A 27,347-nucleotide genomic window follows, 5' to 3' on the forward strand; every position below is an offset into this window, starting at 1 on the left:
TCTACACATGCGTACTGGTTTACCTTAACACTCCGTTCGTCGTCTCTTATAAAACAGTAATGTCTCACAATGTATTTTTCCCAACCACTCGGAAAATCTCGTCTGAGAAGAAACACATCTTTAACTAATCCTCATGTCTATGTTTCCTCCATTTTCGAAAATTCAGACTTTTCAGACAACTTCATTGACATCGACGGGTTGTCATATCCATTCCTCTCGTCTTCCCAAGAGTTACGGGCCTTGTCCTGTTATAACGGCAGACGTCACAGTTTATTTCAAATAAGTAATGACTTTACTTAACAACAATTAAAAAAACCTAGCAGAAAATATCCCAAGTACATCAGAATTTTAAAGGATATTGCAATACTGCTTCCATGTATATGGTATCAAAGATGTAGATGATAAAAGTTATGAGATTCTATAATTTAAGCAACGAAAAATTAAAATTGAATTTTAACAGGTACTGCGATATTGCGTACAAGTGTATTACCACAGAGGCAGAATTAAAAATAAAGATATGTAATCCAAAAAGTGATATAAGGACATACTTTATGGATATATATGTATATATTTATGTTGAAATCAATTTGGGACTCGACTGATTTTCAACATTGTTAAAGAGTACTTTCATCTTTAGTATCGTGCACTTTCATATGCATGCCGTTGACTAAATACCTATTACAATCTACATTCCTTCAAAACTGTGTTATTCGTTACCACGCACGTTTATGTTGTTTCGACATCTGACCTGAATATGTGTCGACTCCTGAATTCACTAAATAACCTTAAATGTCGCCGAAAAAAGTGCATTTTTAATAAACGTCTTTTCGATCAGAATCTTACATTTTTCCATCTCTGTTCAGAACAAAATCTTATCTTGTAAACAAACTTCAAAACACCTTTCCAAGATAAACAGAACTGTAAAAACTTGACAAATTGGGCAACTCAGTCATGGTCGGAATTTCAGGTCATGTGCCATGATGAAAACCTATTAATATAATAAGCATTTTGTTTTTTTCGCCTAAGGCTAAGTGTATAGTAAAGGCTTCAAACCTACACCCGACTGCGCATATGTGTAAATTGCTTATTTACAATGGTAAGTAATAATATAACAGACAATGGAGAATCTTCCATAATACAACGTTGTTTACTTGTTTACTTTTCTTTTAATTTTCTTTTTTGTTTGTTGCCTTGCTTGCAAGCTTGTTACTTGTTTATTGGCTTGCGTTGTTTAATTGTTGATTAGTTCGTTTATGTAAGCTTGTTTATTTGAATAATCGTGTGAGCTCCTCTCTTGCAGTCCGTGAAACACCCCGAAAAAAAAGCATGGCGCTTCACCTGGTCACTTTATATGAACAAACCTGCTGATAAAAGACCAAACCAACACTACGCCTACCCTTTTCTGCTAATTGTCAACCCAGATAATCAATTAACTGTTACAAATATTAAAACGCTAGGCAGGCCCGGACCGCAGACTCAAGACTAAATCTTGGAGAACGACTGACTACACCAGCTCTTTAGTCACGGCAATACGTCTCCGCCATCAAGTGCAACTGGGAAAGATTTCTGCGTTGTGCAGTATACTTACATTTCCTATTTTTGTTCGTTTGCTTCGGGAAATAAAGTCACTTTTGACGTTAGTTCAACAATATCTGAATACTGGATAGTCCAGATGCCGCCACATGTATAATGCAAATGAAGTGCGATGTCGACACCAAACATAACACTCATCCAGTGACAGATACCGACATCCCGTGACAGATACCGACATCCAGTGACAGGTACCGGCATCCAGTGACGCTGACGCAGTCTAGCTCGAGCTTTTGCCTGAATGCATAGAGTGCCAGACACAGATACGTCCATGGTATCTGTCCCCTTACTCTCAAAAAATTATTCTGTTAAATTTGACATAAAGTCTGTCGTCTGATTGATGACAGATTGTATTCTGTTATTATATTCTCTTAAATATAATACACAAACTTCATTTATTCAACATAAAGATTCTATTAGATTAACAAGATATTATGCTGAATATAACAGAAAATTATGGTATAATAAATAAATGCATGACTTGGACAGCAGACTTTCTGTTAAAATTAACAGATTAATTTTTTAGTGTACCCTAATTTCCGACGGCAAAGCGTGATCAGCAAATAGAGACTGATCTGCAAAGGTTGTGCAAGTTGCATGCTATCCATTTCCATTTCGTTAACATGCTGCATGCAAATTTTAGCAACATAGGTGAACATTTTAAAGTGTCTAAAACCAGTTTATTTGCATGTGAATAATTCCCGTTTAGATGTAAGATAACATATCGTGATAATATCAACAAATTCAGTCGCTATATCCACAAACCATTAAACTGTTAAGCACATATGTAAGCAAAAAGACAAAACAGATACAAACAAGATGGCGACCACAAGGTTTCCATCTATCTTTGTACCGGAAGTGATCTCACCACACCTGATCAGAAGACGGTCTCATATTTTTTGTCATCTTTGTTATCTCGTAGATAATCCAGGTTAGCAATTTGTATCTAGAGTAACGTTTAGAGACATTACAAATACGATGAATTACAACCGTTACAGAAACTGAGCCCCCCTTATTTTTCACCTCAGATGCGACTAGTCATTCTGGAAGTTCAAAAGTGAAGGAATATGACAGGAGAAAACCTCGCACAAAACGGTGCATTCTTACAATAAGCAAGGATGTTTTTTTTTCTTTTTTCTTGTAAATTAAATTAGAATGTAAATATTTTATAGACGTTACTTTCAATATTCCCATAATAAAAAACGGTAGTTAATAGCTGTGAAACGATAACAAAATTATGTTATTTACGTGAATGATGCCAAATATTGATTTTTTTTCTTTTGATTAGTGTTTTGCGCCAAATATTGAAGTCCACAAATTGCTGTTTTCTCTTTACATAGTACCAACATGGGTTGAACGGTGTAAAATGTCAGCTATTTCGCAATTAACCTTGGACTCGTTCAACAAAATACATAAACCCCGGTACCGGTAGACATCTTTGGGTAGCTGTACAAAGGTATGTATATCAAGAGCAAGTTCTTAATTCAAAGTACTGACGACATACAGTTACAAATGACAATGTTTTGTCACAACATGCAATACATTTAAAATCTTCTCTTGGAAAAGCTAATTATTCAAAAGTTTCCCCAGTTTCCTCCCATCATAATGCTGGCCGCCATGGTATAATTGAAATATCCTTGAGTGCGGCGTAAAACACCAATCAAATAAATAAACAAACACAACTAGCTAAATTTTGGAGGAAAAAAATAAGTTCATTTACAGGGTTCTGCCGGTGGGAACACGATTCAAACCTCCAATCTGAATTGCCAAGACTGCCCTTGTCCACTGATTGTCCACCGTACCACTTTAAACTCTAGAAAGTTTTGTTCGCCGAGAGGAAATCTTTTTGTGATGAAGAAAAATATTGCTTAACCAGAAAGGTTGTTGCGCCTTGGGGTAACTTTTTTTATCTGACATATTATGCAGGTGCATACCCCTGCTGAACCTGTAAACTTACCTTGTAATAATCTTGGCGTTTGTGAACTTTATGCCTAAGCACCCGCCGACAAGATTCCGGGAAACAACAGCATATGTTATCCCAAAGCGGGGAGATGTATTTAGGATCAACATCGTCGGCTGTACTGCAACCCCCTGGTAAATAAACATCACGAAGAGTATAAAATGCTGGTGGCCGAAGGAGCTAGTGCGCCATCGCGATGCAATGACCCAGGAGCCTCTCAGCAATGCGGTCGCTGTGAGTTCAAGTTCAGCTTAGACTGGCTTCCTCTCCGACCGTTAGTGGAAAGGTCTGCCAGCAACCTGCTGATGGTCGATTCCCTTCCACCATAAAGTTGGCTGACGTCGTCGAATTGAAATATCCTTGAGTACGACGTAAAAAACCAATCAAATGAATAAAATGCTGATTCTCTTGATAAGTCTGACTTATGCATGAGGTTTGCCAGGTACTTGCTGGAGAACAATGGTGGGTACAAAACAGCGGTTCAGCGGTATCGGGTTACACAACAAACACCAAGACGAACGTGTTAAAGCCTATTATACCCCCAAGAATGAAAAAAAAAATGAGGCAAAAAACGACATATTTTATGCAGCTTTTTGCTGCCGTTGTCTTTCCCTCCCTCCGCACAGGCCATACATTTTAGACTAACCAACGGCAAACTCATTGCATTGCAGTTGACCTAGATATTTCAAAGCTGTATATGTATGACGTAGAAATGTAAATTTGCGCTGCAAATGTATTATGACGTCATACCGCTGAGCTCAGATTTGAACGTCATAAAACAAATGTTTCTTTTTCCACACCATGGCCTCGGGAGCCATCCAGGGTCAACCCTGGGTCGAGTCACACCTAAGACCTTAAACATGGTTCGTACAAGTATATGAAAATGAAATTCAAGGAGTTTTCCAGGAGTTTTTTTGTCATTTTCAAGGCTAGTTTGAACATATCATGGTGCAAATTAAAGACTATATTTTTCATCTGAATTATAGATGCTTTAATTTGCATGAATGTATACTGAATAGTACGCTTGCTTTTGCACGAAATATCTGCCCTTCACCTCTGTAATGCGACATATCCTTTGACCTGGCCTTGGCTCGGTAAAAAAATGAACGCCATATATTATTATGCAGGACTTCCTCTGGTTCAGTATTTTTGCAGCCAGTCGCTTTAGCCACTCATCAGATTTTGTAGTAAATACTATTTGTCTTTAGCAATACTTCTTTAGCGGCCACGACTCTTGTAGGTCTCCTTCTGTAATTCGTTTTTATCTGCCTTGGTGTGCTGCTAGAATCAGTTTGGTCTCTTCCAGGTATGTCTGGTGTTTATCAAACATTACATTTAGAGCAACTGCCCTCAAAATAATGAACTTACGCTAGGCAGAATGTTTTTTTCTTTTTTAAAACAATGTTTTTTCAACCTATGTGCAGGATCCTAGTAAAATGTAATTTCGTCTATCAGAAATATTTGTTACGAAATTAATTTGTAAATTTAGTTTATTTAAGTGCAACAGCATGATTAGTACATTGGAGTAACAGAGTCTGACAGGAGAAAACAAGAGGGCGTACACATTTATGTAACGGCACATATCCTAAACATTTAATTTACTTTGGATCCAAAAAAATAGTTTATTAAGTGGAAAAGTTAAGGCTTACTTGCCTTCGGTAAGGCGTCTCAGTGAAGCAGCACTAGATAAAACGGCGGTGAAAATCCGGTCTGCAACAAGGACTACTACATGCACTCTAATGATTCATTCGTCGTCATATGAATGAAAAATTGTTAAGAACGACGTTAAACCCTAAGCACTCACACACTCACTCCACGTCTTGGCGTTTGGGTGTAATCTATCAAAAATGTAAAAACACAAGCGATATCTACAAACTGTGCGAAATAACACTTTTATCACTGAAGGAAATTCCGATAGTTCACCTTTATATCAATGACAAAGTCAAATCTAACAAGTAAACAAACGCATATTCTCTTATTTGTGGATATAAACAGTACGAAATTACATTACTCGGGGAGGTAAAGGTATCGGCCGGTGTCTTGCGTGACACACTCGATGTTGTTTGAAAGCTCATGCCTGTTTAATATGTATGTTTGCACACGGCCCGCAACTAGCAGCAAGGCAGAATACCAGCTTTGTCAACTATTTATATATTGTTTCATATAGTGGTTTGGGAAGTGGATTATTTCTTAAAACGGACCTTGCGAGTATTCACTTGGAATGCTCTTTCATGGTTCTCGAGAGATAAACGAATGTCGGACTTGACGCATAGACTATCTGTTTATTTATTTGATTGGTGTTTTACGCCATACTCAAGAATATTTCACTTATATGACGGCGGCCAGCATTAGGGTGGGAGGAAACCGGTCACAACCCGAGGGAAAGCACGACCATCCGCAGGTTGCTGGAAGATCTGTCCACGTACGGCCGGAGAGGAAGCCAGGATGAGCTGGTCTTGAGACGCATAGATTAAACACCAATCAAACTTATGGATACATTATTTCGCCCTGCAGTGGCTTCACATGCAACTATTAAGAATATACTTAAAGACGTACAGCACAGAGAGTAAATCCAGATCAGCGACGAAAGTGTCATAGCTGGCAAATGGTCATACATAACCGTGAAATACAGCCTCTTGTCAGTTTACCTCAGGCAGGGTTTTCTTCTGACTGTTCATGTAAATGCATCAACAGGAACAACTTACTCGCCACCTAGCATCATGGTTTAAACCAAACAAGTCTCGTCGCAGTTTCTGATTAAATGATAACAGTATTAAATGTTCTTCTATGATTTTATCAATTTCCAAGACACATTTAATATTTCATTGATCCTTCATAAGTGTGGAAAAAACATTCGTCTTGAGTAGTTAGAATAAAACACTGAATGAGGTAAATTGATAAGAATTTACCATCAACCAAGATGTTCAGTGGCAATAATCACAAAGGTAATTCCCAAAACGACTCTTAACACAAACTACAAAAGAACTAAGAAAGTACATTAAGTACGAAACTAGGATGGAGTTATGAAAAGAGGCCATTTGCCAAGTATGACACTGTCCTGGCTGGTTTTACTGTTCATGCTGTTAATTTTATATTATATTCCTCTCTTACATACAGCATACACATACAGATGAGCAAAACAGGTACATTCACACGAAGAAGTTGTACGTAAATCAGTTGATGACACTCACCTGTCAAAGCGCTCGCCAGCAAAGCGATGAGGATACAAGAGAGCATTCCTATAGGTCCAAAATATTGGTATGATATGGAGTAAAATGTTGTGATCCCAGGTCTGGAAAATAAAAGTGTACATATGGCGTATTTATATCCTATAGCGCACGTCTTATTCAAATTTTTAAGGGTGGAGAAAACCAAACAGATTCTGGAGGAAACTATTTATTTATTTATTTGATTGGTGTTTTACGCCGTACTCAAGAATATTTCATTTATACGACGGCGGCCAGCATTATGGTGGGTGGAAACCGGGCAGAGCCCGGGGGAAACCCACGACCATCCGCAGGTTGCTGCAGACCTTCCCACTTACGGCCGGAGAGGAAGCCAGCATGAGCTGGACTTGAACTCACAGCAACCGCATTGGTGAGAGGCTACTGGGTCATTACGCTGCGCTAGCGCGCTAACCGACTGAGCCACGGAGGCCCCTGGAGGAAACTAAACAGATTTTGGAGAAAATCAAACAGATTTTGGAGAAAATCAAATAGATTCTGGAGGAAACCAAATATATTTTGGAGGGAACCAAACAGATTTTGGAGGAAATCAAACAGATTCTGGAGGAAACCAAACAGATTTTGGAGAAAATCAAACAGATTTTGGAGGGAACCAAATATATTTTGGAGGGGACCAAACAGATTTTGGAGGAAATCAAACATGTTCTGGAGGAAACCAAACAGATTTTGGAGGAAACAAATGATACGGTTCAATACCTCAAAGGGTTAATATCTATATAAAATTAAACACAAATATGTTGCAATACATACACGTCATCTGTGACGTTCACGACTGGTGCTGGCGTGGACAGGATGGTATTATTTAAAGTACCGTTCACGTAGCAGTTGTGTATTGGGGCCGGAGGTAGGTACGGCGTCTTCCGGGTGTACGGCGAGAAACTAGACCCCAGGGACAACCACATGCTGACCCCAAATGAGAACACGGCCCCCACGATAGCACCCTTGTAAAAACAATATACTATATAAAAATCCATATTCAATACTACACGATTTCTATAAATTGCTCCCTTACTCACCTCTTGAGGACTGAAGAGAACTTGGTTCAAATATGTCTTAGGGACTAGATACGTACAGTAAATATCTGCTGTGACGACCAATATTATACGTCTCCGTTTCGACCAAAGTGAACATTTTTTTTTGAAATCTTCAGTTTGCATTGTTTTTTGGAAGTGAAACAAGGCCTTTCGCTCAGATCATTTTGGAAATGAACCAATAATTTTGATTGGTATTACCAGTGCTAAACCTCTTCAGTCAAAGACGGGTTGTAGGCGCTAGCAATTAAGAACATTTACCCTCAAAACAAGTTGGTTGCCAAAGGCTGTATTAAAGACATATTATTCTATGCTGTTATGTGTTTGTGAACTTCGTCTTGGCTTTACGAGCCTAACTGCACAGACACAGTATCGTATCACAGAAAAGAACACAAAATAGTACATTATACTTGGAGAGGTTTGCTTATTGATGGAAATGCTCGTCCAATAAAACATAATAAAATGCTGAAATATTGAGTACAAAATCGTCCCAGACTTCCAGTTAACATTACTTGTGTTTCGACCGACCCTTAGTCGATCTGCGGGACGTTCTTCATACGTATTACTTCATATGTATATGTATAGTTTAGAACAACTCCGTAAAGAGAAAGGGACACCAGACCTATTGTAATGAGGTTAAGATTAATCACGACGTGTCCCCACAAACAGCTGCTTACCACGGAGTTGGTGAAAGGAAAGAAGCAACCAGCGATGAATATTCCGGTAAGAGGCCCTGATATAGACCCGAGAACGCCGTAGGACACCTAAACCGGAAATGAGACATGTTATCAAAGATGCCTGGAGGCGACATGTTAATTAAATACATATACGTATTCTTTCATAAGAATGAATAATAAATGAGTATGGCTTAACTTAATATCGGCAATACTTCTGCCATATCGGGCGAGAATTTGAGGGGGGGGGGGGGGCGTGTGGAGGGATGGAATGAGTTGATTGCGAAGACGGTTGCGTCGAGCCAGAACGTAAGTTTAACGCGAACAGAATCAAAGAAAACTACGTTTAAACGTCACGCCCTGGACCAATGAAGTCAAGTCTTCGATTCCAGCTCACCCTAGTGCGACTGTGGTTTTAAGTTAGGGCGTTTAACAGGTAGGCCTTTCTGATAGTTTTCCACGGAGAGTCTGGTTTGATCCACTCAAAAATCTGATCCCCGTGATATCAGGGAGGCATTCTAGAGACAACGTTAAACAATAATCAGATCAAATCAAAGAAAGCTGAGGCTTATCATGCAGAAATCATAGTTCAAGAGCTTTTTGTACATTTTTCATGCAAAGTAATACGATATTTTTCTGCATGGCATGAAGGTAATAATGAAAGCAAATGAAATATTAAAGACTGGAACGATCTCTTCAGAAGTGTGAGGCCCGTATTTCAAATCCATGTGCGATCATGGCTAGGGTTTTAAAGCCTTGTTTAATCCCGGGTTAAACGGATTGGGCGTCTTGCCTGATATCTTCGTAACAGTGTTTCAGTGAGGCTGCACTTAAATTAAACATTTCGACATCAAAACATATCTCTTACACCGCTACACCCGGTGACAGGACCAAAACACTGCTGAATTCAATGGGTAAAACCTAACCGAGCAAGTAGAAACAAATATTTTGGAGAAATAAAGCAATGCTATAGATAAATTACAGAAGTACCTGTTGCAAAGGTCCACCGATTAACATGATGAGGAAAGCGATTCCAACTGAAACTCCACCGAACACAACCACTGAAAGGCAATAACTGATTCTAAATTTACTCACGTTGTACCACCACTAAAACAGAAGGAACGATTCTAACATCACCACCGCTATATTTACCAAATGAAACACCCGGAAACATTCTAACACAACAACTGCTGTATACAGCAAATGTAAGATATGTACGGGCTCTACAGTTGTACAACCAGTGAAATATAGACGCAATGATGGGAAAACAAATAAAGGGTAAATTGTTGCAAGGATCAAAGAAGGGTTTACACAAACTTTGTGACCGATATATGTTTTATGAGGTTTTTTTTTAAATATATTAAATGATCAGACCTTCACGTATCCGGTTGATGAATTATTATTTCCAATAATAATATTTGTATTTTATTTATTTATTTATTTATCCGTTTATTTATTTACATATTTATATATTTATTTATTTATTTGATTGGTGTTTTACGCCGCACTCAAGAATATTTCACTTAAACGACGGAAATGCGGTTTGCTGATTTCTGGGAAGAATATAATACCATAGTATGGCCTCATATCACAATTATACGGTCATTTTGGGCCACTTTTGGGGTCTTTGTTATTTGGGTCAATGTTATTTTTTCGGGGGGGACACAAAAAAACAGGTCAAAGCCGAGGAGAGTGGACTAATTGTAGGCCACTAAATGGGTAATCGCATTAAAAATTGACCTTGAAAATTAAAGTTTTGAATTTTGACCAGTTAGGTTAAGTCAAGGTCAAGGTCACACTATACTTGCTACTAAACGACCCCCCATGCAATCAGCTTGCGGTTAACCGCTGACCTTATGGATGAACTTCAAGTTGTCAATCAACCCTAATATGGTGGTGCGTATTGCAGTCAATAGATATGGCGTCTTAACGTACTGAAATATAGTACCTTACCATATGTTTTTGTTAAAGACGTACAGCACAGTTTTCTCAGTTATTCTAGACCTCTGGCGTCTAATACATTGCAATTAACATCATGCTCGGTATATTTATTTACCTAACTCGGCTTAAGAGATGATGGTGGGGATTGTGTGTATTTAAGTATTTATATGAACAGGTAAAATAAATCATTAAATGAGGTAAAGGGACAAGATGCCTCCCTATGATGTAGTCTTTTATTTTGTTGAAAATCAAACACCACAGAATTGTCATTATCCAAACTCACCAACGATCTTGGCAGCTATGGTGGCTCTTGTCTCCGAGGCATTTTTCATATGAGGTTGAAGAAAATCTGTCCAGACCATGGCTGATATACTGCTGAGAGCCGAAGATAAGGTGCTGTAAATGAAGTTCCGAAAATGTCATGGTTGGGAGTGAAACAAATCGCATACTGCAAATGGACGACGTGAAATAGCCACCATAGCCGTCATGAAAGTCAACAAATCAAGCTGCCTTCCCAAAAACCTGCTTAAGAATGAATGACGTAGAAATACAGCTTACTGTACAGTAAAACTGATGCTTGTTATCGTCAAACTCTTCAAAACACTGAAACTCGTAAACTTGTTCCTTAGCTATGTAGGCCCACGGCAAACAAAACAGGGACTACGCACTTTCATTGTTTGGAATGGACACAATGTCCACTGTCCCCAGTATAGCATGTTAAAGGAAACGACCTCTAAAAATCAAAGCAAGAATTACCATACACACCACTTTCAACTATGCATAAATATGCTTTCATTGGGCTTTATTATAATACTATCAGAGTTTAGGAGCTCTGAGGTTACAGGAAGTTTTTACAACTCTAATAACGACACTGAATGTTCGAATAACTCTTTTTACCCATGAATAAAACATTACTGAAATAATCTTCTCAAAAATTCCTGTTTTTCTGATGAACATCAGGAAAAAGGTGATGTAACGTCAGAGTTCCTTGATACCGTCAGTATGGCTCATAGAGCCCACAATAGTATTCAAATGCCTTTCAACACTCTTTCTACGGTCGTAAGTGGGAAGGTCCGGCAGCAACCTGTGGATGGTCGTGGGTTTCCCCCGATCTCTGCCCGGTTTCCTTCCACCATAATGCTGGCCGCCGTCGTATGAGTGCGATAATCCTGAGTACGGCTTAATACACCAATCAAATAAATGAATAAATAGATTCAACACTCTTCACAAAATTCGAAAAACTAAATGAAAGTATTTTTACGCATAATTTTTCGTTGTTGGTGTGATGAACCTTGTTTCATATTTTGGCTTTGTTTTACATTAAACATCGAGTCCTAAACCCAGTTGACTAGATATCACCATTACCAAAGTTTGACTGTGCAAAGCATAGTTCGCTCTCTGACCCTTTTTAATCTTCGCCTCTTTGAGATGCCTCAGGCCAGATGTTCAATAGTGTATTCCAGTTAAATCAGACGTAAATCTCAATACTGTTCACATCCTTTTTACAAAGTAAAAGGCACAAAGTCTGGACTAAAGTTAATACCGGGCCTAAACCCTAACACACTTTTGAACAACAGTTTACTAGTTTACCCGACCTTTTCATTTACACTGAAACCCGATTTCTTGCTTGGCTTCTTAAATGCAACTACACCACAGCATTCTGAACAATTCTTGACCGATGACGTCCTGTGAAACACTAAGGTAAACTGACGACACCCCGTATGACCATTTGACAACTTTCAAATTGTCGTTGCTGCTCTGCTTTTACTGTCCATGCTTTAGTACACTGTACTTTACATCATATATGTTTTGTTGGCATTTAACATTAATTCATGACATCACATATTCGACATCAAAATTTGGTGCTCCGCTACTGTTTAGGTGTAATAAATCAGGAGGTACTGAACACGTTGCCATGGTTTCCCACAAACCTGACTGCTGTCGTATTAGTGGAATTCCCTAGGTACGATGTCTTAAATACACTAATCATGTAGGTCCATAAATAAAATAAAATTTTCTTTAGGATACTGAGTAAGTTTATTTATTTATTTATTTATTTATTTATTTACTTATTTATTTATTTATTTATTTTTTATTATTATTTTTTTTGATTGGTGTATTACGCCGTACTCAAAAATATTTCATTTATACGATGGGGGCCAGCATTATGGTAGGAGGAAACCGGGCAGAGCCCGGGGGAAACCCATGACCATCCGCAGGTTGTTAGAAGACCTTCCCACGTACTACTGAATAAGTCCCTTGGGTTATGTCAACAGGCTCTACCTTAGTGAAGCACTGAAGAGAGATGCCAGGAATAGCCCAGGGAGACCAGGTAGATTCCGGAACAGTTCCATCACAACAAACGGTAGCACCTGTTGGAGATTGCACAATTTATTTATTTATTCAAGAATATTTTACTTGGACGACGGGCAGTCAGCATTATGGTGGGAGGTAACCCACGACCATCCCCACGTCGCTGGCAGAGCTTTCAACGTATTAATCTGCCATGGATGCCTCACTCAGGCAAGTGCTGTTCGCCTCGTGTTGAAGTCGCTGTTAGTCTTTGCTTCAGCGCATGGCAACATTTTATTGTTGTCCATGTATAGGAAAAGGAGAAGAAAATATAAATATCAAGCAAATACCGTTGAAAAAAGTACGCATTTTCTCGCAGGTGCATGCCATAAGAAAATTCTAATATTTACCTCAAGTTGATAAATTACAAAGTCAGCGCCAAAATCCGCTGTGGGCGACTCCATTTTACCTAAGATATAGGCCTAGTCCTGAAGTCTCCTGTGTTAGGGGGAGAATTGCCGTCGGAAATCGCCGAAGCGCAGTTCGTACGTTTTCCGTTTGTCGATCGGGAAACCGGAATGTTGGACGTAGGTTCCGAGTTTACATGAACAAGCCGGCAGTTTTTACAATTCTAACTGGCTGAGAGCCAACACATCCCCAGCATAAATTACATTAATTAGGAAAAATCGCAAAATTATGCAGCAGGCACCACCATATAGAAAAAATGTGGTCTTTTTAGTTTATAGTGCCAATGTTTTGTTTCCTTCTCCTTAAACGTTGGTATTAACATAAGCTGGTATTTGCTTCTTCATATTTATGACAGCGGTTCGGTTTAATGGCGAGGGCAAAAATAGTGCCCAGAGTGGACCGCTGACCCTCGTTAAAAACCTCCTGATTTGCCCATAGCAAAAAAAGCGAGAGTTGGATTCGAACATCCGATCTTACTGGTCAAGGACCTTATAGTGGCAGCGAGCCAGGGCTTTAACTATCTGGGTCAGCCTTCACATCTTCAAAGCCAGCTGCTTGTGTTTTGTGGCTTTATGCCTATGTTTGTACACGATGTCCACGATGTCTCAGCATCCATAAGCCTGACCGACATCGTATACGTGAAATCTCCGCGAACAAAATATACTGAAAAACGCCAGTAAATGAATAAAAACTATAAATAAATATGCCTATATTTAATTAATAAGATAAAAAATATGTTTTGTTAAGATTTCAGATTCGTTCCGATGTACGCACAAAGTTTCCAAGAAATTTAAAATAATAATATTAGATGGGATTTCACATATAAATGACAAATATAAAACAGATCATAGCCAGCTGGATTCCTTGTGTAACGCCATCACAGTGTTATATGATATGTCATATACCTGATTCGTGTTACTGATCAGCCCTGCCCCGTAAGGATCACATTCCGTGTAGGCGAAATACGCATAGGAGATCATTCCTTCTAAACAGGCCAGAGTTCCAAACAAGAGGAATCCCGGAATAGCAAACAGGACTATTCTGAGAAATGAGAAAAAAAAAATCCAATTCAAAATAAAATTACTCCCCATAATTTAAAAATTGTGCGACTTCAAATTTCCATTTTCTGACAGTCATATCCATATTTAAGCACTTATAAAATAAAAATTGTTAAAATCCTTCTAACATTCATCTTTTGGAGGAATTTGTGGAACAGGTATACGTAAACATAATTAAGCCCACTCGTCTAATACCAGATAAAAAAATATCTGTAAAGAAAGGTTGAGAAAGGTTCAAACTTGGAAAAAGTTACAGCATATCTACTTGATTTTTACTCGCGTAAATAGGAGTTTTCTTACATGTTTATAGGCGAAGCTTTCATACTACTACGGTTAAAAACATAATAACAAATAAAAAGTAGCGGGAAAAGTTGTAAGTTTCTAGTGTTTAAAATGACAGACTCTAGACATTTTTCTTGTAGCCGGTAAAATTGACACATGCCCATGAGAGTCTACCACGTGCCGATAAGATGTTGCCCTCGTTCTCGTGCCAAGTATAATAGTCACACGTGCTGGTAATCTCGTTTGGTCACGTCTTAATTTCTCACAGGTGTGTACTGTTTAACACTACGTGGATTTACATTTTCAATAGCTCATGACAACAAGACTGAAAGAGGACGTATGGGTTATAAAGCCATGCGATAACCAAGATGTAGTTCTTTCACGCATTCAAGACCAACTGTCTGAAAATATGCTAACTCGTCAAATGGCGCTGTTTAAAACTGCTTCAAAGCAGGAAAGTCTTCCCTTACCCACACTGCCTTTCCTCAAATGTATACCATGGGTGTCAACCTGATAATCGTTGTGTCCTAAGAACGTTTTGTACTTTTGTAAATTTATAATGACTTTAAATTCATATTGCCCATAATAATTGCTTTTATTTTCTTTCATCCCTTGGTTCCATATATTACGATTTTGCTCTTCTCTAGAATCATCGAGGTTCGATGCTCTTGAGACGTGCTTTCAGTTTCATTCTTATACGTTAACTACACCCTGACTTAAATACTCCACACTTTCCGCTGCAATGACCAGTTACACGTATTGGATGATGATGCTGTTGTTGGGGATATTGTTCCTTCTTAATTTTTTTTTCACATATTAGTGGGACGTAAAATTTCTCCCGAACAGATTTTATCCAGCTTACAAATGGTTTCTCTTCAGCAGGAGGAACACTAGATCGTCCAATGATGAAAACATCTGGATGTCAAGATTCGAATCTTCTATTTAAGTTTAGTTACAACAAGACAAAACAGGCTTAACTACATTAATACTACAATAAACTCACATCTTAGCTTTCGTTAAGGTTTCCATGGATACTACTCTCTGGACCGTTGATTGGTTGAAGCCCAGATGGAAGTTCCGGATGGTGTTCCCTACCACCAGAGTCCAGAAGGTGTGTCGAACTAAAGGATTGGGGTCAAAACTGAAATGTGAATGTGAAGAGGTGCTTCAATGAGGAATACTTTAGGCCTAATAAAATGTGGGTCCAAGCTGTGTAGTCGGCTGTTCATTGCTGCCTTAGTTACCATGGTACTGTGGGCAAATCGTTAACTGGAAGCTCGTGTATTACAATGGTCAATCGTCCATATCGCCTTCGCACAAAGAGTGCATTTCATATTATATTCTATCCCCTTTCTCCCGCCGTCGAATAAGTGAAATATATTTAGTGCGGCGTAAAACACTAATCAGATAAACAAAATTATAAATTCCATTTGATAAATATACCCGGGTTAAGTAAAGCTAACAATATAATACATGAATATACTACATGAAAAGCTGCAAGACATCTTATTGACTGATAGAAAGGTTCCCACTAATCCAGAGGTTGAGAGTTCGAATCCAGCTGACGGTTAGTTGTCTGTGGCTTGCCTCTGCGCGCATTATATTTGTATTCTTATTCTGTTATTATCCCCGACACCCCCCCCCCCTCCACCCAATAATTAAGTGAAGTAGTCATTATTAGTTAAGTAATACGAATGAATTGAGACAGAAGGACACCGTACTCAAAGAATTTCACCCTGCCTCCGTCCACATTTAGTTGCCACATCTTGTCGAATCCTCCCACATAAATGCATCCCTGGATAACAAAAAACAAAACAGGAATATATCCACTTTTAGCGTACAGATTTTTATCCATTGTAAAAATCAACTTGTCAATTCCTACGCTTTTAGAAAAGTGTGCAAAGCTGAAAATATGACTGTTGATAAGAATGACAGTTATGTACCGAAATTAGTTTGTTTTATTATTATTTTGTTACTGACATTATTTGCATAATATCTAGAAATGGTGCTTGAAACCAAGTTGAATGGTCAGATGTTTGTCCCAGATACGTGGAGATCCTGGAGCCGCTCGACAAGGTTTATTCTGATCACAGAAAGATCATGAGTGACACAAGGGGAGAGAATGTTAGAATTATGCGGGCCCCTCTGCCTCCTCCATCCCCCCACTCCCGACTGTATATATCAGACCACTGTCCAATAATCTCTCGTTCTTGTGTATGATGTTATAAAACAAAATAATAGGTTTCTAAATACATTTGACGTTTGTCCAGTGCAATATACATACCATAATAATAACAGCCAGTATTCCACCAACCATGATGATAAACTGAATGGCGTCCGTCCAGATCACAGCTTTTATTCCACCCTGAAAAACATGCCAAAATTCAGCTGCAGTTGTCTTATAGTACATATATTATTTTCTTGCCTTTTGCTTTGAGGCAAAGTAGTTGCTGTCACCTTACTTACCATTGATGAGATTACTCCTTGCTGAGTCAATAACAAAATTACAAATATAGCATCGTATCGCATAATACTACGTCAGTATATATTATAACGCCGGTTCATTCATTAAGGTGTGATCCGATCTGAATCAAGCCACGTTCCCTGATAAACTTATAATAGAAATATTATAAACAAGAATATAGAGAACGCGGTGAAAAAGCCCCAAACACCAAACCTACACATCAATAAATACACCGTGTTTTTTTATATATGTGACATACCAGAGAAGTGTAGAACACGGAGGCGGCTGCCACTAGAATCACTGAGTACCAGACTGGGAATCCCGTCACTGAAACCAAGGGAAAATACGTGGCTTGATGAAAAAAATATCTGAACCTTTGAAAGCACACCATGAAGACTTTTTAAGGAATTGTACAGCCTCTTTGCTCTTATAAGACAGTCCATTTGTGAAAAAGCAGGGCTTAAAAGATCAAAATCGAAAAATTCACACTAAAATTCAACACAATTGCGATACCTAATCGAGTGAGTGAGTAAGTGAGTCATTGCTTGGGGTTTAAGGTCGTACTTAACAATTTGTCAGTCATATGATGACGAAGGATCCTTAGAGTGCATGCAATGTACCTCCTTGTTGCAGGACGGATTTCCACCGCTGTTTTATCTAGTGCTGCTTCACTTAGACGCCTTACCGAAGGCAAGTAATTCGCCCCACTCGAGCCATTATACTGATCAGGGTCAAACAGTCGTTGCACTATTCCCTTCATGCTGAAGACCAGGCAAGGAGTGAGTGAGTGAGTGCTTGGGGTTTAACGTCGTACTCAACAATTTTTCAGTCATATGACGACGAAGGAATCATTAGGTTGCATGTACGTGTAATGTGCCTCCTTGTTGCAGGACGGATTTCCACCGCTCTTTTATTTAGTGCTGCTTCACTGAGACGACTTACCGAAGGTAAGTAAGCCGCCCCGCCCGAGCCATTATACTGATACGGGTCAACCAGTCGTTGCACTATCTCCTTCATGCTGAACGCCAAGCGAGGAAGTTACAACTTCCTCTTTTAAAGTCTTAGGTGTGACTCGATCAAGGATTGATCCTGGATCTACCAGTCCCGAAGCGGACCAGGCAAGGAAGTTACAACTTCCTCTTGTAAGGTCTTAAGTGTGACCCTGGATCTACCGCTCCCTAAGCGGACGCTCTAGCAACTGTGCTATCGGGGCCGGTGATATCTAATCGAAATCAACAATGCACATTCATTTCACAAATGATGTAGGCCATGCAGAACCGTGTAGGCCTATCTATTTTAGCCGTTGGCTAAGAAGAGTTTGAGTTATACATGCAGGATATTTTTATTTATCTCTAAAGTGTTCATAAGAAAGTCATAAGTTAGCTATAGTTTATTACCTTGTTAGACTTAGCAAGGTGTAATGTGTTAGCTAGTTAGGACGCGAATTAATTTGTTAGTTAGTTACTTTCTTTTGAGCGCAAAAAACTGCCCCAGAAAAAGCCAACGCGGGTATACCGGACTCGAACCCACGCCATCTTTATGAGCGATCACCTATACTAGCGACCGGGTTATAGCTGAGTGCTTAAAGCGTTTGAAAACGAAGAAATCTGTAAGTCTGTAACTTACACAGACTGTGTACAGTTAACTTGCCAAAGATCGGTGGTTTACCTCTGCGAATTTCGGTTTACTCCGCTTATTATACTGACAGCCTTTGTAGAAGTCGCAAAAAGATACAAGTGGCAATGACCTTATTCGCTAGGTTTGGGTGATGATATAAATAAAGAAGATACAAGTGGCAATCTTATTCGCTAGGCCTGGGTGAAGATATAAATTAGGAAGATACAAGTGGCAATGACGTTATTCGCTAGGATGATATAAATAAAGAAGATACAAGTGGCAATGACGCTATTCTCTAGGCCTGGGTGATGATGTAAATAAAAAAGATACAAGTGGCAATGACTTTATTCGCTAGGTCTGGGTGAAGATATAAATTAAGAAGATACAAGTGGCAATGACTTTATTCGCTAGGTCTGGGTGATGATATAAATAAAGAAGATACAAGTGGCAATGACGTTATTCTCTAGGCCTGGGTGATGATATCAATAAAAAAGATACAAGTGGCAATGACTTTATTCGCTAGGTCTGGGTGAAGATATAAATTAAGAAGATACAAGTGGCAATGACCTTATTCGCTAGGTCTGGATGATGATATAAATAAAAAAGATACAAGTGGCAATGACTTTATTCGCTAGGCCTGGGTGATGATATAAATAAAAAAGATACAAGTGGCAATGACTTTATTCGCTAGGCCTGGGTGATGATATAAATAAAAAAGATACAAGTGGCAATGACCTTATTCGCTAGGTCTGGGTGATGATATAAATAAAAAAGATACAAGTGGCAATGATTTTATTCGCTAGGCCTGGGTGATGATATAAATAAAAAAGATACAAGTGGCAATGACTTTATTCGCTAGGCCTGGGTGATGATATAAATAAAAAAGATACAAGTGGCAATGACTTTATTCGCTAGGCCTGGGTGATGATATAAATAAAAAAGATACAAGTGGCAATGACGTTATTCGCTAGGCCCGGATGATGATATTAATGTTACGGCCGACATTTATAACTCGTTACCTCTGATCACACAAATAAAGAGATGAATATCAGTCGCTGCTGTCTATGTAGTTTGTGTTTGCAGACTTGAATACCAGTATACGTATAGACTTCACGTAGAGTCCAATATAACTAATGACGTACAGTGTAGAGAGTAAAACAAGAGCAGCGACAACAGTATGATAGCTGGCAAATGATCTCCCGTAACCCTCAGGGGGTAAATTGAAGCCCCTGTCAATTTACTTCTGTCAGGGTTTTATTCTAACTTCAAGTAAATTTTTAAATAGTAGCATATTACACACCTTCTACATATAGCACCATAGCTTAAGCAGAATTAGGTAAAAGAAATTGCACTGATGTTTACTGCAAGTTATTAGATATAAGTGGTAAAAAAAAATCACATTTAATACACAATAACATGAAAACACTCATCCACTATTCACACTATTGCAATATTGCCTGAAGCAAAGAGATAAACATCTCCGTGCAACATCCAGTGTGAAACATTTCTAGTACGACAAACGTGGCCTTATACAATTTTAATTTTAAAAGTTCATGGAAGCGGACGTCAAAACAGAGGTCGGAGAGTAATTTATTCAGTAAAAAAGGCAATGGTAGCTATATGGGTCTAATTGGTACAGGCACATTTCTGTCCTCTGCTTACACACCGTGTCTAGTGTAACTTCTGTCGTCTGCTTACACGCCGTGTCTAGTGTAACTTCTGTCGTCTGCTTACACACCGTGTCTAGTATAACTTTCTAGTACGGTTGCAAGCAGCTTCATTTCTTGAGTCTTTTTTTAGTTTTGTTAATTAATTTGTGCATTTGTTTATTCAACCCCGTATAGAATAATATAGTATATATATACATAAAGCAGGCGGAGGGGGGAAGGCGTTGGGGTATCTGACATGTAAACTTCTGTCGTCTGCTTATACACCGTGTCTAATATTATGCACCTTTCAGTTTGCTTGCACTCCGCTTTGTTATACTGGATTTTTTTCTATTTCAATTAATGTCTTACTTATTATTCAGCTTTCGTTAAATTGCTGTATTCAAGAATATTGTATATGCCTTAGTAGCTTGCCGTGGGGTATTACTGACAAAACCTGGCTGACTAGTTATACTCAGAAGTACTATAAAGTTAAAGCTTGATGCTTGACGCTGACGTCTGAAGTCCCAATGGTTTATTATTAGCTAGAATTAACGGTTCTGCCAACATCGACCACCCAAACACACCCAACAACAAACGCACGCACATACGGGTCAAATACAAACTTCAAAGTACATAATTTATAGCAGATGCTGATAAAATTGCTACACCATTTTTATTTGTCAGTATACATGTACAGCCTTAGTACTATTTATATTCATCGCCATACACAGAAAATGTAGGCATGCATATCGCCCCCAAAGGCTGCCAATTTCTTTTTATATGTATGTGTGCTTGGGGTTTTACAGGCTGTACTTAACAATTCTTCAGTTATAGGACGACGAGAAATCCTCAGGTGTGTGTACATGTGTCTTCTTGTGGCAGGGCGAATCCATGCCGCCAAAGTGCTACCGCCACTGAAGTATCATACCGAAGACACCAGACATGACACCCAGTCCCATTATACATTGACACCGGGCCAATCAGTCCTGTTTCCTCTCAGTGGTGAGGCGGCAATAAGTACTACTTTTGAAGTCTTTTTGGTATGACCCGATCCGGGTTTGATCTTCGGTCTCCCGGCTATGAGGCGGACGATCAAACCATTTGGCCACCGAAGCATTCAGTCTATAATGAGTGTATTTCAGTATACTGAGAACCTAGTGCAGTTACTCGTACTTGTACTGTACTTTTTCTTGATCTACTCCATTTGTATTTTGTCAAGTATTTATAGTACTTGTTATTTATCTTTATAGACATGGCCTATTGTAGTAGCGTCTGTCAGCAACCTGTGGATGGTCGTGGGTTTCCCCACTCAGCCCGGTTTCCTCCCACCATAATGCTGGTCGCCGTCGTATAAGTGAAATATTCTTGAGTACGGCGTAAAACACCAACCAAATAAATAAATATTGTAGTAGCGATCTAGAAGACATTTCATGGCCCTGAATTTCTAGTATCGTACTACTTACCTGCCTCTAAAGCTGTGGCTGGACCGAATAACACGATCCCCATGTAAAATGTCTGCAAAGAAGCACAACAAAATCTGTCATAAAGCTTTATATTTAAAGGTGGTGAAACATTAAGATTATAAACAGCTCAGGTGGAAGAATTAGTTGTGAACATGGTCTTGAATATTTTTTTCGATTTTTCTTAAAAGAAACTAGGACACATGAAAAAAATTTTTTGTATGGTGGGTATTTGGGACCAGCGTTTAGTATATATAGTTGTTATACATGTATATAGTTGTTTAATGAATATATGTACCCTGGAATTTAGTATTTTCAGCTAAAAATGTGTTCACCCTAATTTTTATCAAATTTATATTTTTGATATAGTCTTAAATATTATCATAATTCAGATTAAATGCATATGTTTAGATGTAAGCAACAAATATAAATTCAAACAAATTGATGAGACACGCGTCACGTCCTTATTTAAAGCATTATTATGCAACGACGATAAATACCAAAAGGTGGTACCAAATACCCACTGTACAAAAATAGTTTCAAATACCCTTTTCTCCTGAAAAAAACGAAAAAAAAATATTAAAGACCTTATATGCAAATAAGTTTTGACGCTCTTTCATCTAATTTTGGCATCATTTTATATTTTATTGAAGTGCTCCTGGGAGCAAGATTGAAAACCATTGTTTAAAGGCTTTATAACCCGGTAAAAGGAGAACAAAGAACAATTTTTTTTCTATTTTATGTGAAAAGATCAAATCAAAAGTATTCATTACGGGGCTGACATTATGACGTCATTTTGACATTATGACGTCAGGCCATCAGGACTGATAGACATGGGTGCTGGAAAATGCGTCTGAGTGCTAACGCACGTGCTGAAGTAAACATTTTTTTTTTAAGTTTTCTAGACAAGAAGGAATAAATATACATTTTAAAAAGTGGTTACACGACATTCCGACCTATTGTAAGAGGATAATGGAAAGTCAATGATAAATGGAGTCATCTTTATGCCCATGGTTGGGGGGCCAATATACAGGCTTGTGTGAGTAAACAAAGTGTCAATGTTTTTGGGGGTGTTTTTTTTTGTGACATATATATGCATGTGTGTATGTATGTATGTATGTATGTATGTATATATGGGGTTTTGGCCACTAGGTTATAGTCTCAAAAGAGTCTGAGTACGGCGTAAAACACCAATTAAATAAATAAATAAATCAAAGGAATCATTGCTTAGCAACCATAGCAGATTTCCATTCTAGTGATCTCATTTAATATTTTTGTTTTGCACCCAAGGAAGTGAATGTTATTTATGCAAGCGGACATCGGGGTAAAGAGAGTAAAGTAAACTGACACAACAACTTGCGTTGTTTTCATTCCACGCAGAAATGTGTTACTCTAGCACAAACGTGTTAAATAATTGTGAAGTACATACATGTTTGTGTTACAAATTAATGAAACACAAACAAGACCCTTGTGTTGATTCAACACAAGATATTGGGGGTGGCCAGAGCACAAGTTTGTGCTCATACAACACAGGTGTTTTTTGTGTGTACGGTATTATCAGAATACAATTCACTAATAAGAATAGCTTAACTGTTATATGTCACTTTTCTTATCACATTATCAATAGTACATGACTAGTTGCAATGACCTTTGACCTTGACTTTATGTCACATTATTCTTACAAAATCTTACACACATGTATTCTACTGGGAAACTGAGACCAAGCAATTCCAAACACTGCCGTCAGTGTTAAGTTTTTGTGCAGCCTGCGTGTTTTATGAGAGTGCGCGTCCCAAAATGTGATGTACAACACCAAAGAACAAAAGAGCACATACAAACGTAGCTTCCAAAAGCTATATAAAAGGTCGCAAGGAATTCTGCAGATACCCAATGAGTTAACACAGTGTCCAACACTACATATATATATCTAAAATACTTATTTGTTAATTTTCCATTACCCTTTTTTGTCTATGCTGCTCAGCCATAATTATTTTTCACCAATCATGAATTGATATTAATTTACTTTCATTAGTTCACTTTCAACAAGTCGCAGCCGAAACATCGAGACCTGGATTCGAACACGCGATCTCACTGGACAGTGACCCGATAGTCATAGCAAGCCAGAGTTTTAATCGCCTTCAGCCAGTGATCTCCACCTCTCTACCCCTTGTCATCACAAAAAAATTATCAAAATTAATTTCCATAATTCACCAGTAAAATGATCAAACTGGGCTTTACTGTCTAAACACGTATTAGGTTTAATACGTTGTGTTATGTAATATGCCGGCTGTTATCTACGTATATATGTCTGTCATACATTGGCATACATGAATACAAGTATATACGCCCGTGTTCATACCACCTTTAGATCTTCACCATACATGTCACAACTGATAAAACAAATTTAATCCAGCTAAAGTGTATTGGGCCAACGTAGAGCAAGCTGTCGGCACACTATTTCATTTTATTTGCTAGTACTGGATGTATCCAGTTTGACTTGTTTAACGTTATACTCATGAGATTTTATACGAAGGGGATCACTTTAATGGATACAGTCAGTCCGAGTGCCGGAGAAAACCAGCGGCCTTTGGCATGTTACTGACAAACTTTCCCACTTTTGACTTGCGTGTATAGACTGGAGAAAAACGAGCTGTCTTCAGTGAACGTCCATGTAAGTCCATGTAAACGGACACATGTCACAAGGGCTCTTTTTCCAATGGACACAATGCGGAGTAGACACATATATTGAATGTCACAAAATGAGCATCACTGTAGCGCAATACCGAATGACACGATTCTCGTCCATAGCGCATTGTTAGATAGCATGTCGCAATTCTGAATGGTATAATCCTGCGCTATGTCGCAGTGCTGAATGGTAAAACACTGGGCTACAGCTCAATGATGAATGGTACAACACTGGGTATGGAAACAACTCACGCTTGATTGGTTAAAACTGATAACATGGCGGCGCTCTCGACTAAAAAGGTGCTTACTTTGAACTGCGATATCTGGGTAAATCAACGTAACAAGAATAAAACGATTTACTTTTTAAACTTTATGTGGGATACTTTATCGAGGCAAATATACACTTGGTCCAGCTTTGTCTTTTCTTTTACAATGGCGTCGCCCAAGGTCGAGTGTTGCCATGCTGTAGAGTATAACAGAATGGTCGTCTCTGTATACACAGGGGCGAAAACGTCGCATTATGGAAACAAACCTATTCACATGCAGGGCAGGTGTTCTGGGTAAATATGACCCAGAATATGAAAATTAGGCGAGCATGACACAGCGAACCCGAAGAATAAGGAGTTATTATTGTAATTGTGATATCCTCAAATATTTGAGGTTGGCGCGTATATGTACTTGTTGAGCTTCGTTTGATACCCATATACCTACTTATGTGTACTGACCATGGAGTAAAACCATAGATAAATGTAAGCAAGGCTAACATCATTGCGCCTACCTCATAATAACGAAGGGTTTTATTCAGCCCTGTCCTACATCTCCGCATAACAGCATGTTTTGCCAGTTTATCTGAGAGCTTGTAATACTTCTCCCGAAAGCTCGCCCCAGGTCACCCTTGTCCTCATACATGCTCAGACACGGCCTATGTGATGAGTACAGGTATCCCCCGCCCTCCCTCCTACTACCTATACGAGTGAGGAATGTCCTTAAATGGGACATTCCAAATCTAAGGCAACCTTGATTTATATGCCAACTGTGTTTGGCAGGTAATAGATATTTATTTGTTGACGCTATTTGGAGCAAATGAAGCTTGGTTGCACAGAGTAAAACTCTCAATCCCAATAAAATCTCAAAAGTAACTGAAGATCTCTCTTACATGTCGAGTATAAATGTTGTCAGGGGCCTCTATGGCTCAGTTGGTTAGCGTGCTAGCGCAGCGTATTGCCCCAGAAGCCTCTCATCAATGCGGTCGTTGTGAGTTCAAGTTCAACTCATGCTGGCTTCCTCTCTGGTCCTAAGCGGGAAGGTTTTGCACCAACCTGCGGATGGTCGTAGGTTTTCCCACCATAATGCTGGCCGCAGTCGTATAAGTGAAATATTCTTGAGTACTGCGTAAAACACCAATCAAATAAATAAATAAATGTTGTCAAATATGTTAAAAGACACTGTCATTCTGACCTTGACAACCCCCACGTTAAAGTGAAGCCTGCATGCTATAGCGGCGTAATAAGCATAATGAAACAGGGTTTCCTCATTTCGATGGCAGAAGACGGGCTGCAACTGAACAGCAATGCACAACCATACTCCTGTCCCAGTGCCCTCTGCGGGATTTCATTTAGTTGCAAATGTCACCAAACCATTAGATAAAAAAAAAATTCACCAAGTAGACAAAATGCACTGATCATTTCAATAAATTATGCAGGCGTCACTTTAACGTAAGGTCGTCTTGTCTCTCCCTCAAGGTCAGAATGACGTGTCCTTGACAAACATGACAACGTTTATACTTTACATGTAAGAAAGAAAGATCTTACTTGTAAGAGAGAGGTTTACTCTAGGGACCCAAGTTGGATGTTCTATGCTAAAGAATTTAATCAGTATACACATCGTGCACTACGCTAGTTTATATAAGTCATCGATAAAAGCAAAATATGTATTCGGTGTAGATTGACTCCTTACCTGATTCAAGATACCCAGAATGGAACCCAAAATGCGGACAGCACGCGAGTTGTAACGAAGTTCCAGATACTGTGATTAGAAAAAGAAATAGGAAAATGCACATGTAAGATTGCTCAACGCTCAAGAAATTTCCACTTATATAAAGGCTACCACGTTTTACGGGTGGCGTAAACCTGAGTGACCGGAATGTACCACCGACCTTCGGTAGATATCTGAGGAACTTCCTGACTAAGAGCTGCCCTCTAAACAGCCAGATAACCACAGGATATAGTTCTATAACGAATATTTATTTATTTATTTGTTTATTGGCAGACCTTCCCAAGCACGGTCGGAGAAGAAGCCAGCAGGAGATGGACTTGAACTCAGCGAAATCACAATGCTTTGGTGAGAGGCTCTTGGGCCATTGCGCCGAGGTGGTGTGCTAACCACCTCGGCCCCCCTCTATAACGAATAGCCGCTGACAATACACAATACCGAATGCGTGCGAAAACGTGGTTAAAATATGGAAGCATGCTTTGATTTATTGATCTCACCTCGTAGGCACTGGTAACGCCTAGTGGGTGGATTAGAGGGACGAACACCTGTGCGATGAAGAGTATGGAGAAGGCCAGTCCAATATGCCACATCCAGAATTGAGTACCGTAGCCATACATCTCGGCGGGAAATCCCAGCATCAACACAGATGACTCAAACGACACAATCAGAGACAACGCCACCGGCCCGATCTTCATCTTCCGATTCCCCACCAGGTATTCCGACGTCGTCTTTTGACGCCCGCCAGCGACGGCGAAGTAAATCCCAACGCCAGAGGAAATGGCCACCGTCAGCCCGAATATGACGTAATCGGCTACGTGGAAGGAGGCTCGCTCCCGTAATTCCAGTTTATCCATTGTTTTACCTTGCTGTTACCCTCAGTCAGGTGCCACTGTGAACCTGTAAATTGTATAATGTAAGGAAGACTCCCTTATGAAAACA

The 27,347-nt window shown here is 39.0% G+C and overlaps 1 protein-coding gene across 1 annotated transcript; it reads right to left on the reverse strand.

Moving 5' to 3' along the window:
* On the reverse strand, positions 1-27,262 carry LOC135480454 (sodium-coupled monocarboxylate transporter 1-like). The gene is made up of 16 exons (XM_064760291.1): positions 26,906-27,262; positions 26,373-26,441; positions 21,735-21,786; positions 17,265-17,332; positions 16,826-16,906; positions 16,263-16,336; positions 15,545-15,682; positions 14,107-14,242; positions 12,725-12,813; positions 10,725-10,837; positions 9,491-9,561; positions 8,504-8,590; positions 7,546-7,736; positions 6,742-6,842; positions 3,548-3,681; positions 1-245 (listed from the first exon to the last, which is right to left on the reverse strand). The coding sequence occupies exons 1-16, from the start codon at positions 27,260-27,262 to the stop codon at positions 138-140; spliced, it is 1,869 nt and encodes a 622-aa protein (XP_064616361.1). The 3' UTR covers positions 1-137.
* Between the last annotated feature and the right edge of the window lie 85 nt (positions 27,263-27,347).

The sequence above is a fragment of the Liolophura sinensis genome, chromosome 13 (genome assembly GCF_032854445.1).
Source record: "Liolophura sinensis isolate JHLJ2023 chromosome 13, CUHK_Ljap_v2, whole genome shotgun sequence".
Classification (NCBI taxonomy): Eukaryota; Metazoa; Mollusca; class Polyplacophora; order Chitonida; family Chitonidae; genus Liolophura; species Liolophura sinensis.